The 17007-nt window shown below is 35.6% G+C and overlaps 1 protein-coding gene across 5 annotated transcripts in view; it reads right to left on the bottom strand.

Moving 5' to 3' along the window:
• The window catches only part of glra1 (glycine receptor, alpha 1), a 52904-nt gene that overhangs the window by 19800 nt on the left and 16097 nt on the right, over positions 1 to 17007 (bottom strand). For all 5 annotated transcript variants that reach the window (XR_009274255.1, XM_058798636.1, XM_058798637.1 and 2 more), the window contains 5 exons: positions 11163 to 11230; positions 8208 to 8431; positions 5601 to 5683; positions 3908 to 4045; positions 292 to 506 (listed from right to left, as the gene is read on the bottom strand). Coding sequence is in view for 4 of the 5 variants with exons in the window: in XM_058798636.1 (XP_058654619.1) it covers positions 292 to 506; positions 3908 to 4045; positions 5601 to 5683; positions 8208 to 8431; positions 11163 to 11230 (728 nt within the window). In the remaining variant the exon portion in view is untranslated. The remainder of the gene's footprint in view (positions 1 to 291; positions 507 to 3907; positions 4046 to 5600; positions 5684 to 8207; positions 8432 to 11162; positions 11231 to 17007) is intronic.

Genomic DNA, 17007 nt, shown 5'->3' with positions numbered 1-17007 from the left:
ATCTAGCTCAGTGTGGGCAGATACAAAGATGCATGCGTCACTGCCATTATTTTTTATCACATGTGTGTAACTATACAAAGCTGCTGCATATTAAGAACATCTATGGTTTCTTAAAACTATCTATGAGGTTCCAGCATGGTCAGGATGATGTTTATGTAGACAGTGACAGAGCCTAGTGCCGCCCGTGACACACTGCAGTGATACAATCAATAATATGCTTCTGAACAGAGTGAACTCTATGCCATCAGGGATTTTTATTGTTGGGATGAGCAAGACAGAGACCCAACTGACCTTAGGAAGAGAAGCTCTAGATCCTGAGCTCTGGGTGGTCATGGTCAGCACAGTAGTGATGCCCAAGCCTACACGGGCAGGGGCAGCGTCCATGTTGATCCAGAAGGACACCCAAGACAAAATGACGATCAGGAGACTGGGAATGTACATCTGGATCAGATAATAGCCCATCTGTCTCTCCAGGTGGAAACGAGCCTCTATGCAGGTGAACTTCCCTAAAATACAAATGGAATGCAGATTTTATTGTCAACTCCTGTTTCATTTGGTTCTCTAGTGTTTTGTCATTGCAGGTTCAAGGCAGGCTTTAAATAGGGCTGGGAAGCGAGAACTGGTTCTTATTCGGAAATGACTCTCAAATGCCAGAATCAAATGATGTTCGATTCTATTAACAGCTATTCTATTAGCAAATCAGAGGGCAAGACTAGTATAGTCCAATTACAGAATGAATGACTCTTATGAGTCGGTTTATTTTAGAGAATTGAATGCATACCTCACAACAAGTGCAGGCTGATTCCTAAACAAATGACTCTTGTGAATCACTTATTTTGTGAATCAAATATATATACTCTTTACAGACCTGGCCCAGTGTAGTTATTGACTGTTTTCCCCACATGACAACAAGTAGTTAAAGATGCATGTTATGTGCTTGTCAATAGTACTTTGTAAAAATAAATTACAAATTGTTTTTTACATTTCGGATTAGTATTGCTTGTTTAGCATTTATGTCACCTCAATCAAACAATCTATATCTGAAAAAGTCATTAAAAAGGTATGTAAACACATTTTGGAAGAACTGTTTCAAATATTTATTACTAAAATTATCTAATCATTTGGCAATAGAATTGTATTTCTTCCTTTAAAAAAAAAAAAAAAAAAAAAAAAAAAAAAGGAATTATTAAGGATCAGGAACTGCTAACCAGAAATTGGAAACATAAAAATAAATAAAGTAAATATGACATTTTGGTTTGTTTAGTATTGCTTATTTAGTATTCATGCCACCTCAAAAATAAACCAATAAATAAATCTGCAAAAATCAGAAAAAAAGTCTATGTAAACAAATGTATATATTATTACAATTATCTAATCATGCAGCAATAGAACTGAAATTTACAAATGCAAAATATGATTACAATTGCAATGCAATTCCAATTTACAAAATTCAGAAGAAACCACTAAGGAACAGCTAACCAAGAATCGGAAATCTAAAAATGGATCTATTACAGATCCAGAGCTGCTATAAGGAACAGGAACTGTAACCAGAATTGTCAAATCCCTTTCTTAGTTTCGAAGGACCATGATGCTTCCATGTTCCCACACTATAACTAGACAGCTGAGCTGAAAATGTCAAGGCCAAGGTTCATTTAACTTCCAGCATTTACTCAGCTGAACTGGGATTGTCGAGCTTTCACAGTTGTTATTGAGCTGATGCAGCATAAACCTCTAGATTACACCCTTACCCTTGGGAATATTTTGTATTGACTACATTGTTGCATTTATGAATATAAATAAACACAAAGAAAAATGCTAGTATAAAAAGCAAACAGAGGTATTGACTCAAATGGAAGCTCATACACAGAGCGCAAACACTTTATTTGGACCGCGATCTTTGTTGATCGTAAACAGCCAAGTGAGAAACAGGAGATGCAACTGACCAGCTCTAAAATTAAAAGCACATCAGTATCTATTTCTCTCAAGGGACTTGGAGGATGCAATCTGATGAGGAAGACAAACTGAGAGGAGGCTGGACTGCAGAGTTTAGGCCTGCTCTGCAAATCAAAATAGATTGCCACTAATAAATCTGAGAAAAACGACACTTTAATTTCCGGTTAATGCTTGACTGGGGAGCAGCAGAGCGCATGTACTCAGCACAGGCCGACTGTCCAGTGCTCGCGCTGGAGCAACAAGACAGAGATGGAGACAGTGAGGGATGAGCAGAGCATCAGGGCATCTTCAGGGTCTTCCATGGACTTTGATGAGCACACACACCAAGGTGATGGGTGAAGTGCAAAGCAAGCAAACCAAAGAAATATGACCCGTTTCTGCACATGAGATGCTCCTCAGACAGGAGTGAGTGTGTGACAGAGAGAATTGTGCAAATATTGAGCCTTTAAAATAAATGAATTCTGACTGGTATTAGTTTGTTCTGCAAACTAAAAAAAAACAACGAGAAGACATTTGTGTAAACGTTTTGTAAATAAATAGTTTTTCAATTATTAGCAAAAATAATTTACTTTTTCATTTTTAAACTAATTTTATGGTAATACTTTACAATAAGGTCCTATTAATTAAAATTACTAAATGCATTAACTAACATAACAAACAATGAGCAATACATTTGTTACCGTATTTATTCATCTTTGTTAATGTTATTTAATAAAAATACAACTGTTCATTGTTGGTTCATGTTAGCTCAGGTCCATTAAATAATATAAACGGATACAATGTTTGATTTTAATAATGTATTAGTAATGATAAAATTAACATTAGCTAAGATTAATAAATGCTTTAGAAGTATTTTTCATTGATAATTCATGTTAACTAATATAGTTATTAACAAATGGAACCTCATTGTAAAGTGTTACCCTTTTTTATTAGGAAGAGTCTATTCAAATGATTTCAAATGATTTATGTTTTGTAAATAATTACAAATAAGTCTATCAAAGGATAAACCATATTTTACATTTCTACCATACATATTTGTAAAGAAAAAAAAAACCCAAAAAGGATGAAAAATAAACATGCCAACCAAAAATACGGATATGAAATCTATATTAATCTATATTTTCCTCCATTATGAAATATCTTTCATGACTTATTTAATATCTCAGGTCGTCTGTAATTGCTTGCTATACACAGCGTAATTATGCACTTGTTTTGTTCTTGAGTAAATTCAATTCAAAGAGGTCATTTGTATTTAAATATTTAAATTTAAATTGAATTCTGCTTGTGTTTTATGATTAAGCATCAATGCTATGAATATTTGGAATAGTACTGTTTTTTTCATTTATACAGTAAATTGGTAAAATTCAAATCTCCTTTTTACTAAATGCAACGTTAATCTAATAATGCTTAATGTAATTGTAACACAATACAGCAACCTTTTTAACCCTTTTAGAGTTCTGTTGCTTCTTAAACCCGTTTATTATGATTTCAGATGAATGTGACCTGCTTTAAAAAAATAGCCTAATGTTAAAGCTAAATTAAAGAAAGTAAACTTTATCGAACAAAACAAAAACACAAACTCTCATTATCCCAATGATAATAATTCAAGAAAAGGGACAGGCAATCTGCTCTGACCGTCCCTGCTGTTTTGGCTTGCTTCTATTTTCGATCTGAACTAGTCTGGCCTTCAGCAATTTTCCGGTTTATCTGGAGTGTAACAAATCCTGACTGTCAACGCTGGCTGAACAGATGGTATTTAACCCAATCGAAAGTTCATGAAGAAGATTCAAAGCAGAGCTGTGGTCCACAACCTTTCATTCAACCTGTTTGGGTACCAAGTGCTTCGTAACAATACATCCAACAACAGTGATTAGCATTTGTGTCCGGCCACATTTAGCGGAGTGTCAGCACTGAACAAACACAACAGCTTCACATGCAGATGAACGACACTCACCGGTGTTGTAGTGCTTGGTGCAGTAGCGCAGATCCTTCTCTTCCTTCAATATAAACTGAGGTAAAGTCAGTCCGTCTGCTACCTGCACGGCTCCCTTCTCGTCCCACTCGAATATAAGATCGTTCATCGTGTAGCCAACTAGAGGAGGAACAATGAAACAATAGATAAGTGTTGTCCATTTGTGCAGGTCTGAAAATGGATTCTGCATCTATTTAAGTGGATCCCCAAACTTTGAAAGAAATGATCTAAACACACACAGAGCTGGGTAGATTACTTACAAATTGTAGTCCATTACTGATTACAGATTACATGATGGGTTAGTAACATAATCTGGGTTACCCATTTTAGGTAATGCGTTCCGACTACTTTTTAGATTACTCATCTAACCTGTTATAAATGTACCACTAAACCTACCGTATTGATATATATATATAAAAAACAAAAAGTGAAAGACAATATATTCTATTTTTTTTTTTTTTTTTTGGTATAAACATCATAAAATGCATTAAACATTAGTGAGTTGATAAAAAGCTAATAATTAAAAAAACAAAAATGTACAATAAAAATCATTTCAACATCTGAACACTAAAAATATTAATATTTTATTTGTTTACCTGCACGTCAATGTGACCATTAACCGACATCAGAGAACTGTAAACATGCAAATGTGTTGTTAAATTATTGAAATATTAACTTGCTCAGGGATATTTCAAGTAAATATTTTATTTTTTAAGGGGTTTGGCTGACAAAAACATTTGGGAATCCCTGCATTATATGAACAAACATTAATACACATGAAAATATTACATGCCCAAAATCTTCCAAGTTCTATACATAACCAGTGTTTAGTAACTTGCACAATTATTTGTTTCATACATGCCTTAAATGCTTAAGAGGTGCTTTCCCCCCCTCAAATTCAGAAGCATGGTTCGCAAATTTATTTACAGTACATAACATTTGTGAATATAGTCAAAACTAAATGAGATGACGGTAGTAATTTTAGAAAGGAAAATTTAAAAGAGAAAAAACAAGAATTAGGTAGAAGCTATAAATTAGGAATCATTTATGACCATTGTGTGAATTTGTAATCATGTAATCCATAAAAAAGTAACTGCAATTTGATTATGAGCATTTTAAAATGTAATATACTATAATTACAAGTAGTTAATTTTTGGAATCTGATTACCTAAATACTCTTTTACTACCCAGCACTGATGAAAAATCAATATATAACAGCAAAATATGGAAATAGATCGCACGGACCATAATCATGCCTGCTTGACATGCAGAAAACTGATTTAATGGGAGAAATGTGTGCAAATATTACATAACCCCATCCTTCACCCACTCCAAAGCTCTCTTCCCCTCAATAAAAAACCCTGCCACATCCGTCATGTCACTCCTGGTAATCATAATTTTCAAAAAGCTTCAATCAAACAAAGTTTTCCCCTGCAGAAACACGCTATAATTTGGCAAATTTGAGAATCAATAGTAAATAACAGAGAACTGTAATGGCAGGACGGGCCGGCGCTGGCTTGTGCTCGAAGCATCTCTCTGCTGACTGCTGAATCTACTTGAAGGCGGCCTTAAATCACTACGCTCTTCATCTGCTGGTGCCAGCCAGTACAACATCCATCTCTGCACCACTGAATAAATCCTCTCCATCTGGCTGAAAGGATCAGGGCATACTTACAGCTCTCCAGCTGCATTATACAGGTCTGCACATCCATAGGGAAATTCTTCAGGTCCATGGGGCAGGCCAGAATCAGTGTTATTCTGAGAACAACAACAGCCGCCATCAGCAACAAACTCCACAACAGATCAAATTAGTCAGCTCTTACTTTCCTCCGTTTTCACTGGTCAAACCGTTCAAATTTAAAGGAAAACTAAATTAACAAAATTTTTTTTTTTTTGTATTATTACATAACATTATGGTATTTACTAAGCTTTTGAATTAGCCTTCATTTTTTTGTTTTAATTTTGGTAATTGCATTTATAAGTTGTATTAATATTGTTAATAATTAGTTTTAGTGATTTTAATACTTTCCTCACTTTTTTTTTTTTTAAGTTGTCAGCCACCAACAGCATTTTTGATCATTTTCACAAAATGTTAACGGTCCCCAGAATATTTGTTGTACTGTATTAACATTAAATAATCACATAATCAGAACCTGAGATTATTACTGTCATGTGTTGTTGTTGTTCCTGCCATGATGTTACAGAAATATAAATAATTTCTAAAACAGAATCAGCGGTCGCTCGTCACATATTGCCGTCGCGGCTAGTTAGGACAAAAACTCAGATTAACAAGGAAAGATACCTTTTACCGCTACATCTGGTTAGGATGCAGTGTTATATTATTCCGATTTTATTAGATTTCAACTTTACTTCTACTTTAATGGTTTTAGTTTTGATTAACAATATCAACACTGCACCTATAATTACAATTCAGTCATCATTTGTTTTTCCACTGATAATTTCCACCTCCACTGCAGCTGTCAAATCAAATATGGCGCAAGCCGTTTTGGTTTTATGAGACACTGGAGAACCAATAATGTTTGATGTTATTGATGTCCAACCTGGAACATAGATGCCAAATTTGATTTGAGAGCTGCAGAGGAGGAGAGGATTATTAGTGAATAACTTGAACATCATTCTGTTCTTCACTTCAGATGGCTAAAAATATAGTGCTAAAGTTAAACAGACCATTTCTGTGGTGCCTTTCGTCAGCTTGTGGTCACTGTGAATTATTATCATGGAAATAACGGCATACAGGACTGGACCAACATGAAGAAATGCAAATAATCAGAGATTTAGGTGGCTATACCTTTAAGAAATGCAACCAAACTGTATTAAATCTGTTTATTAACTCTGTCTCATACGATTCGAAAGCTAGATAAAGCATCAGCCCAGCGCTGAACTCTGATTTGAAACTCACTCAAGGCTGTAATCACGTCACTATCACAGGATAGTGGTTATTTACCTGCAATGTTCAATTTAACTGTGCGCTGTGGCTGGTGCAATTTAGAGGGAGTTCACAGCCAAGACCAAACTGATCTGAAAGGTTCATTTGATAGTGTCAAGTTAAGAGATGAGGCTTCCCAATCCACACGGCTATTCACTACATCCCCAGTCCTCTTTAATGATAAGACATAAAGTGAATTTAGAAATTGGAAACATGCTCAGAAGGACACTCATTTCATTGAAAATACTTTTAAAATATATGCTACTGCACAATTAAGCAAACATGCTGTGCAGTTTAAACAGTTTAGGATTGCAACAAGATTCAGAACCGTTCAAAAGTTTGGGGTTAGCAAGAAGTCTCTTATGCTTACGCTGACAATTTTCAAGCGACAGCTGAAAAGCTAAACTCACCTCTTTAAACACTATTTGACTTCATCCTAAATTACAAAAAAAATTTATTTATTCCTTCCCTTCCTCTGTCTGTTTGCCTCTTTAAGATGAATCGCTTTATGTATTCCCTCATTTTAAGTCGCTTTGGATAAAAGCGTCTGCAAAATGACTAAATGTAAATGCTCACCAAGACTGCATTTATTTGGTCAAATATACAGTAAAAACAGTAATATTGTGAAATATTTTACAATTTAAAATAACTGCTTTTATTTGAATATATTGTAAAATGTAGTTTATTTTTGTGGTGCAAAACTGAATTTTCAGCATCATTACTCCAGTATTCAGTGTCACATGATCCTTCAGAAATCATTCTAATATGCTGATTTGCTGCTCAAGAAACATTTCTGATTATGTAACCTGCGGATGAATTAAATGAATGAATTCATTTAATGCACCCTTGCTGAATAAAGGTAACAATTTCTTTAAAAATGGTAGCATATAATGTAATGTACTTACATGATAGCAGTCTTTTACATTAACATTTATGTGTTTTATAATTTTATACTACAATATTGGCTTTTGAATGTTACATTTACATTTTTGCTAATTAATAATGATTTTATTTTTTATTTTATTTCATAATTATTATTTAATTTTTGGCAGAAAATTCTATAATGTGTGTTTAATGGCAGGCTCCACTGTGAAAACTTACACCATATAGTGTGACAACATGACCCTCTACTAAGCCATGTTATCCAAAAGGCCAACGTGTGTTTAAGGAACTGTATGTCATTTTTTCAAAGGGCAAACAGAAATAAACCCACCCTGAGAAATACAGACAGCAGTAAACACTGCTGTGACAACTAGCCCCGGTCTCCCTTACAAGTGTGCGAACACACCGTATAATGTATTATTGACAGAATTAGATTATATATTGTCCTCTCACCTTATACTGTACAAAACATTCCCGTTTTTGGAGATCCTCAAAAGCTTGTTGTCAGTAGTAACCTCGTGGAAATTGGCTCCCTTTTCATTGGCAAAGAACAGATCGGGTTTCCAAATGGAGTCCAACATGGAGGGATCAAGGTCAAGGGAGTCATCGGGATATTCGCTGTAGGCCAGCCGAGGGTCATTCCACTGCTGTCTCAGGAAAATGTTCACTCTGTAATCCTGTTGGGCGCACAAAGACAGCGATGTCAACAGATCAGAGGTGAGGAAGCGAGACCAGCACATTTTATCACCTTTTTTTTGCTAGTATGTCTAATCTTAGTCCAGGTAAATTTGGTGTCGTCTCAGTATATATTTTGCCTGAGATAATTGTTATCCGTGCAGGCAGACTGGTGAGATGGCCAGTGTGTAAAAGCAGACACCGTAAAGCAGTGGCATTTGGCCCCAACACACTGCCATAATTGTCAATTCTTCTCCAAAACAGGCATGCGGTTATATCATTTCAGGGAGACCATTAAACTGTCTGGGCACTAATGTACCTTGGGATGATCGGCATGGCACAGAATATAGTGGATGACCTTTGCAATGGCAATCAGCTTCAACATGCAAGGACATTTCAGGGCAATTATCCTAATGTAAGGTGACCGGTTCATCCCAAGAATTGCGAAATATTTTGATGGAGGAGAATCATCTGTCTCAGGTTATTAGATTTGCCTCTCGGAGAGCGCAGCCGCCATAGCATGGGAAAAGAACAAGTCCCATCGATTTTACTTTGTCAATATTTCTCCTTTATGATAAACAGCCCACGGACGCAAAATGAACCCTGCAAAAACAACAGAGCGATACTTCATTACCGGTAGCATTATCTCAGGTGTTATGTAAACACATCTGTTTTCCTCTGCAAAGGCAAATTACACACATTTAACACCACGAGTATACGTATACAGCAAAATTAGTAAAACCTTTTGCTCTTGTCTACTGTGATTACCCAACATCCGTTACTACAACCGAACAGGACGCCTGCAGTCAAACGCTCCCCTTCAAACATACAGCTAGTTTCCGACAGAATGATTTTGCAAACAAGCGAGGAGTGGGCGCACATTCATCAGTTTTTTTTTTTTTTCAGATTTGATTTCTCTAGGCTAAGGAGAGTGATTTATGGCAACAACCCACTCATAATGCGATTCAAGCCCAAGGCCAGATCCTATCCTGACGGTGACATATTAGAGAAAGTTTGCATGACTCTCGCACGCCCAACTCTGCTAACAAATGACGGACGTTGAAATTTACACGTTCGTGCCTCCTCAAGAAAATGAAAGAGCCGGCGAGCTAATTAAATAGCCATTCGCCTCTCCCGTGGGCCCCGTGCCTTACAAAAAAGGTAAACAATTAGGACAGTGAAAGGCCGGAGGGAACGGCGGTCTCAGTAGTGGCCGGAGTCGGTCAGATCATTACTGGATGAAACATTGTTCTCGGCTGCCCTATAAGCACTAAAGATTTATCGATACGGCTGGCGTTACCTGCTCCTGCCCCGCCACCTCGCCGCCGCTTGCTCAGTGTGAACACGAGCATGAGCAACTCGGATCAATTCCGCTGGTTATGGAGGAAAGAAAGAGTGGAAAGCACTGCATTTGTTCTGCTTGAGGGGCTTCTGCAAGCCGCTGAAGTTTTGGAGCTGCTCAGCTGGTGCCAAACAGGAAATCTTGGCATTACTTATTTTTGTGCTCATAAAGGCTCGAGAAAAAGTATGACCTTCACCAAATCAATGTTTGGGGAAGAAAAAAAAAAACCCATCTAGAAATGCATGGACATTTAAAAATAGCACTTTAAAAATAACATGGCCCAAGAGGTACGGGCATATAATCAATATATAACCAATGGGTTCACATTTTCAATTCACCATCCTTCCCCAAGAATGATATTTTTATTAGCCTCCACACCATCAGATGATAATGGTCTATTTAATATAAGCTTGTGCTGCAGTTATGTCGTCTGCTGCTTTAAATGCTCGAGCTCTTTCAATCAAACAATCCAATCAGAATGGTTCATCAGTTTTAAAAAAAACATTTTGAAAGTGATTCCAACAATATCGTTCCTCTGCGTCGTTATCATTCTAGTCACCCTAGTAAAAAAAAATAAAAAATGCTATAATTTATATAAAATACATTTAATTCATACTAAGCATACTTCAAATCCATTGATGCATTCATTGACATATCACTTAAGACTTACTGATATGAAATTATAAATGACATTTTATTGATAGTATTTCATTGCACAATGCACATTTCTTAATATTATGCCTAAATTGTGTTTTAATGTCACTATTGATGAGGATTGTATGATCTTTGAATAACACCGGTCTTTAAAATAAAGATATTTAAAGTGTTCCTGAAGTATACTTGCAATAGTTCCACTTTAGCACAATCAAATATACTTGAGTATGTCTTTAGTTGGACCTCAGCACTACTTTTGCACAATTTAAGTGCATTAAGCACAAAATTAGTAATTAGTTGACTTTAAGTATACCAGTTTAGTATAGCAAAAGTACAATTGCAGAGGATTTTTATTAAGCACGTAAATATGTAAATGTATTTGTAGTATACTTAGCATGAAATGTATGTCAAATGTATTTTAGCATATTTATTTATAAGTCACTGATTATTCAATTATAATCTGGATTCAAAATATTAAAACCTTGAAATAAACAGAACAGATGAAAAAATTTTATTAAAAAAAATAAAGAAGCATATTTACATTTATGTTAATTTTTCAGTTCAACTTCTCAATCACAATAACTTTTGTATTGACCAAAAGATGCATTACAATCAGAAAAATGCACAATAGAAGAATATTTCTCATAAATGTGGAGCCCATTTATCTTTTTTTTTTTTTTTCACAAAGAAAGTATAGGGTTACATATCATGTGCATCACTTTGATCCATATACTCACCATTGTTGTTTCAGCAATGGATCCAAAACTGTTAATAAAAATGTTGCATGTTACGTTCACAGGTGGACCTGTGGAAAAAGAAAAAAAGAAAAACAACAAAAAACAACAACAAATAAGTTAACGGATACTGATAAAATTAAGCAAGTTATCCTCTAAATTTTAATCTAACCAAAACATATTCCTTTTTAAGAAACAATCAATGCTAACCAAAACTTACCTGCTTACTGCTAAATAAGCACATTATCATTGTCAAAGCATGTAAATCAAATTTTTAAGATATGTATCATCTTACAAAACAAAGATGGAGTAAAATTATTAATACAGGATGTTGATGCGAGTCTTCTGTAAAGACAATGACTGTTATGAGGACAGAACAAACCCTCAAATGCAAGCCATTGTTCCTCCCATTTCTGTTTTAGAAATATTATATGTAAATCTCTTATGCTTGTGCACAAATGAAAACCTGCAGTCGTAGAGATGCTGAACAGAAACCATACTTCTGCTGTTAAAAGAACCAAGCGATCCATCACATATGTCTCTGTAAACACAGAAAGGGGGATATTCTGAGTGACACGACGCTCATGGCCTCGTAAAGACCCTGTCAGGCTTCTCCAGACTTCTGATTTAGTTAGATACAGAGCTGCAGAACAGCACGGAGAAACTCTGAACCCCATTTCTCTGCTTGCTGACGAGCCACACACAGCATCCCAAGGTGCTGAATGAGTAGATTACTGCAAAGAACATATTGCAATCTGCAAAGTCTGGCAAAATTTATTAGTCATTCTATAAAGGCTGCAATTTCCTCCTGAAGTGTAATCCACAAGAAAACTATTACCTGAAAATAAACCACCTTACATGTACGATTTGACAAAGTTTTAATTCAGAAATAGTCCTTAGTCAGGGTAGTGGCATATTTACTTTTTGACAAGAATGAAAATGGGGCTGTGATGGGTAGAAGTACAGTGCGTTCAATGGATTGTATGTTTGTTTATAGATTGTTGTTGATGAAACGTCCTTCTGAAAAAAAAAAAAAAAAAACTAAACAGTTTAAAAGTTTAGAAAATTGTGAGTTATTGATGATCTAAGACTGTAAAACAAAATTGTGAAGACTGTAATCCAACCCTTCACAGCATCATTTTCATCCGAGTTAAATTCAATATGGCGCATAACCTGACTAAGAGTTATATCTCCTTACAAAGATTAGCCATGGTTTTATTATAGTCAAAGTGTAGTAACCATGTTTTGGTTTTGTTTGTTTTTTTTGGCAGATTGAGTTCCATTTGTATGGCCACAGTTTTACTTCGGATTCCATGGTTAATTTATGGTTAGCCTTAGTTTAACTACAATAACCATGTTTGTAGTAAAACCATGGTTAATTTTCATTAGGGCTTAATGCATAAAACAGCTCAGTTTCAAAACTTACTAACTACAAAGGCAGCTACCTTCTAAGGGAGCATCTTATCCATAAACCAATTTGTATTACGGTCTTCAGACCGAGGGATATGATTGGACAAACATTTTCTGGCCCTACACCTTCCACAGACGATAAATACATAATCAATACATTTAGACCACTTAACTTAGTGATTACTATTGGTATGTGAAGAGACTTTCAACCAGCATCACAAAAATGTTTTTGAACCACATCACCTACACTGTTTTTATATGAGAATTCAGCTGCCTGTACTCCTTAAAATAAAGATTTTAAAAGGCTTGTGTGTGTTTTTTTTTTAAACACCACTTTTGGGTTCCCCAAAGAACCTTTAAGTAACCAGTTCTTAAAGGAGCCTTTTTCAATGGATGTTAAAGGTTCTTCACGGAATCACCTTTATTTTTAAGACGGCACCAACTGAACCATCCTAACTAGTTTTGGAACTCGTTTAAATTCTAGCACATTATTAGGAAGTTCCTGTTTGAGCCTCGATACAGTGTCAAGGCCCATAGTTTCTTGCTCTTGGCTTATATCCTCCACTGGGTATTACACTGGCTGTAATCATTTGTCTGTTCTTGGCTTTCCTTGCCGTATGTGACGCAGCGCAGAGGAAATCTAATGTCCTCACCCCCACTGCAGTTCATTTGTGAGCCCAGCCTCCAATAAGGAGAGAAGAGAGAGAAAGACAGAGCTCATTAACTGTCAGGAAAGGGTGAGTCATCGCCAAGAATGATTTGCTTCGCCATGTTTTTGCCAAACAATCTGCGCCCTGCTCTCCGAAGAGCCGCTCACTGCAGAGGGAAGCAACCGCCAGCGAAGGAACGTTCGGGTTATTTATACATTTTTTACTCAGCTGTCTTTCCCAGTGAATCAGACCTTAATTTCTGAGCCGTGCCTCCACCCTCATCTCGTAGAGGTGACGGTAGTTTAGAAGCCTCACACGTTTCACTGCGCTTCTCTTTATTACACAGACACAAACAGGACATGCGAGTCGCAAAGATCAGCCTCGTCTTTCCCAGAGAGAAAGTGAGGGACGAGCATTTTTCAGTACTGTATTGACATTGAACAATTAAGTATTTACAAAGAAAAGAGAGACATTCAGAGAGTCATTACTGTGATGAATTTCATGCATAAACAGAACAATCATTAATCAAAAGTCCCTTGGGTAAGGATAACCTCTTTAGAACACCCATAAATTACACCAAACACAAAAAAAAAAAACAGTGAGCCGAGAGACCAATTACTACTTCATAAACCAACAACCACAACTCATTTTTACAGTTACCGGTTTATAGTCATTCATTAACAAGGTCCACGTCTGAACTGATCAATAGCACAGTCCATCTCTTTACCTAGCAGAGACCGGAGAACGATACGGCCTCAAAAGCCATTAGTCTGTTTTACGCCGGTCAGCTGGTGGGAAAATGGCGTACGGGATGTTGTACCCAGAGGACACTCTCGATGCGGGAGCAAAACAGATTTATTACAAACAACGGGCACTTAAGATGCCTCCCAGGCAAGTGGACCACCACAAATGAAAGTGTCTGATATAAATAAAGAAAGCTTAATGATATTGCTCATGTTAAAAATCGAGCTGCTCTCAGCAGAAATACAATGGCACCGAGGCATTAAATATTTATATGGTTTCGGCAGTACCTATAAGGTCTTAGCAAGGCAGCTCGCGATTGGAGTGAGATCTACTGGTAACAAAGGGACAGCAAAGTGCCCTACCGGCTTTTCCATGTTAGCACACCATTTTCATCACACCTCACTGAATCAACGCCGGGGCAAATGTCAAGGGCTTCCTCTTACTCCTCATGCGCTGACATATGGGCTGATGCTGAGTAAATCTATTGGCATGGGGCAATTTTCAATTTGCGCTGCTCTAGTTACACTGACGTGGTAAAAAAAAAAAAAAGGTGTTAAGCTTCAGTGAAGCAGCTGAGCTTCTTTAGAAAGAGTGAAACGTGGGGGAAACAAATACATCATGTAGCTACATAATCCAAAATCCATTTCTGTTGAGATTGTGTTGTTTGACGTGATCAGCGGTTTATATCTTCAAGTGTAAAGAGATTTACCTACAACAAAAACAACACACAAAAACATTTATAGTATATAGAATATAACAGAGTAAATTTAAAGCACATGGAAGTATATAGCATGACTAAAGTATAGCATATTACAAAAAGAGAATATATTACAACAAAATTGACAGAATTAAGCACAGAATAGTAAAAAAAACAATACTACAAAAAGAATTGTACAAAAGAACAACAGAACAATATACAATAATATACAATAGAATAATATACTGGACTGCTACGAAAAAATTAATAAAATAGTAAAAAAAAAAAAAAAAAACATAAAAATGAATGTAGCAAAGAACAGCAAATAAAGTAGAATACTACAAAAGAATATGGTTATAGAAACAATGCACAAAAACATTATACTATATTACACAGTTTATTTGTTTATTATTAAACAAAAACAACAATCTGGTATAAAATATTACAAAACAGAAAATACTATTTGAGAATACTAAAAAAATAGAATAAAAACGGAATACTACACAAGACTACTATTAAAACTAAAACAACAATATGGTGAGTATGATATTACAAAAACAAAATGCTAATTTAGAATACTACAAAAAACAGAACATAATATAGAACAGTAAAGCAGAATACTATATTAGAATACTACAAAAAAAGAATATAGCATAACAGTAAAAAAACTAACAAAACATTACACTAAAATACTACAAAACAGAAAATAGCACAAAAACATTACAATACTACAAATGCAGCTATAAAACAGAATATAGTTAAGAATTATACAAAAATAGAATGCTACAGTAGAATACTACTAAAACATAATATAGTACAGAATCTTACAGAAAAACAGAACACTATAATACACTACAATTAAAAAGCAGAATTATAGTACAGAATAGTAAAAAAACTAATACTAAAAACAGAATATGGTATAGAATAGTGCACAAAAAACAGAATGCTATAGTAGACTAAAAGAGAATATAGTATAAAACAGAAAAACAAAAAAGAAAATACTATTTTAGAATTCTACAATAACAAAACAAAAACAATTTAATATAGGTAAGTAAAAAAAAATCAGAATACTCTACTAGATTACTATATACAAAATATTCCATGCATTGAAGAAAAAAAAAAAAAACAATTTAGAACAACAGGCCCTGAAATGTGTTAGCAAAGAACTGCGACAAAACATCAAATGAACAAAACAACAATTAATAGCCTGACTAATGAATATAGAGAGCAGCTATATGGATCCCAGCCTGAAACATCATTCTATATTCCATGTGTTTTCTACTTAAAACAACCCATTCCAACAACACCAAATCCAGATTGAGCAGGAGTCACAGCCATCCATCACTCCAGGTTCGGTTCAGCTAGAGGCGACCCTAACCATTAAGGGGATTGTATTAAAATTCATAAGAGCCGGACAGCGGCGGCTCAGACGGGAAGAGACACCCGTGCAGTGACAGCTAGTTTCAGAGAGAGTGTCTGAGTTAGCATTGTCACATGCCTATAAGTAATGACACACTGCTAAATTACCAGGATCTCTTCCTGCCCCTGAGGCTAGCATCACTGATAGGGGAAACATGACAGCCTTGGAGGAGGGAGGCTGGAGAGAGACATAAATCAATAGGAGGGCTGAGGCTCCGAGTCCAGAATGGAGAATGAGTCGACTACAGTTTGATTACACTGGATTACCTGGTAGCTGCGGCCGCACAAGTCATGCGATAAAATGGTCAATATCGCAGTAAAATTGATTCACACTGAGGTTAACTGATGGTTTTAACGATATGAGAGACTGTGTCAATTGTTTCATTATACAGAGCAGCTATGCGGATGAAATAATAAGATTAGAGATAAGAAGAAAATTAGATTAATGCGACGAGTCTCTATTAAACTGACCAAAATCTCGGCTGGGCTAGCAATGGCACTGAACTTCTTCACCATCCAATTCAGATTTCATTGCTCATTATACTGAAATGCTGTTGGGGTTATTTACATATTTCAGATATTCAGATATTTAGTAATCATAACTAAATCATCATTTAGTACTCACACTACAGTCCTACCGGTGTTGAGAATAACTAGCTAGAAGTAGCGACAATACTAACTTGAGCACATTTTTCAATATTTAACATTCTATTTTCAAATAGTGTCATTCTTCCATTAACAAGCACTTATTTATACGGTGTAGTTGACAAAAGGCTACATATGTCTGTTTTTATGAACAAACAGAGGTAATAATCAAACGTGCGCTGCTAGAAATATCTTTCGCTTTCAAATAAAATTAGATCTTTTTGAGGAAACCCGTTGCCTTAAAATTATTAAGTAAATAATAATTTTAAAAATATATATTAAA

This window comes from Onychostoma macrolepis, chromosome 14 (assembly GCF_012432095.1).
Source record: "Onychostoma macrolepis isolate SWU-2019 chromosome 14, ASM1243209v1, whole genome shotgun sequence".
NCBI lineage: Eukaryota > Metazoa > Chordata > Actinopteri > Cypriniformes > Cyprinidae > Onychostoma > Onychostoma macrolepis.
The sequence above is the reverse complement of the archived record's forward strand: the minus strand, read 5'-3'. Positions and strand labels throughout refer to the sequence as shown.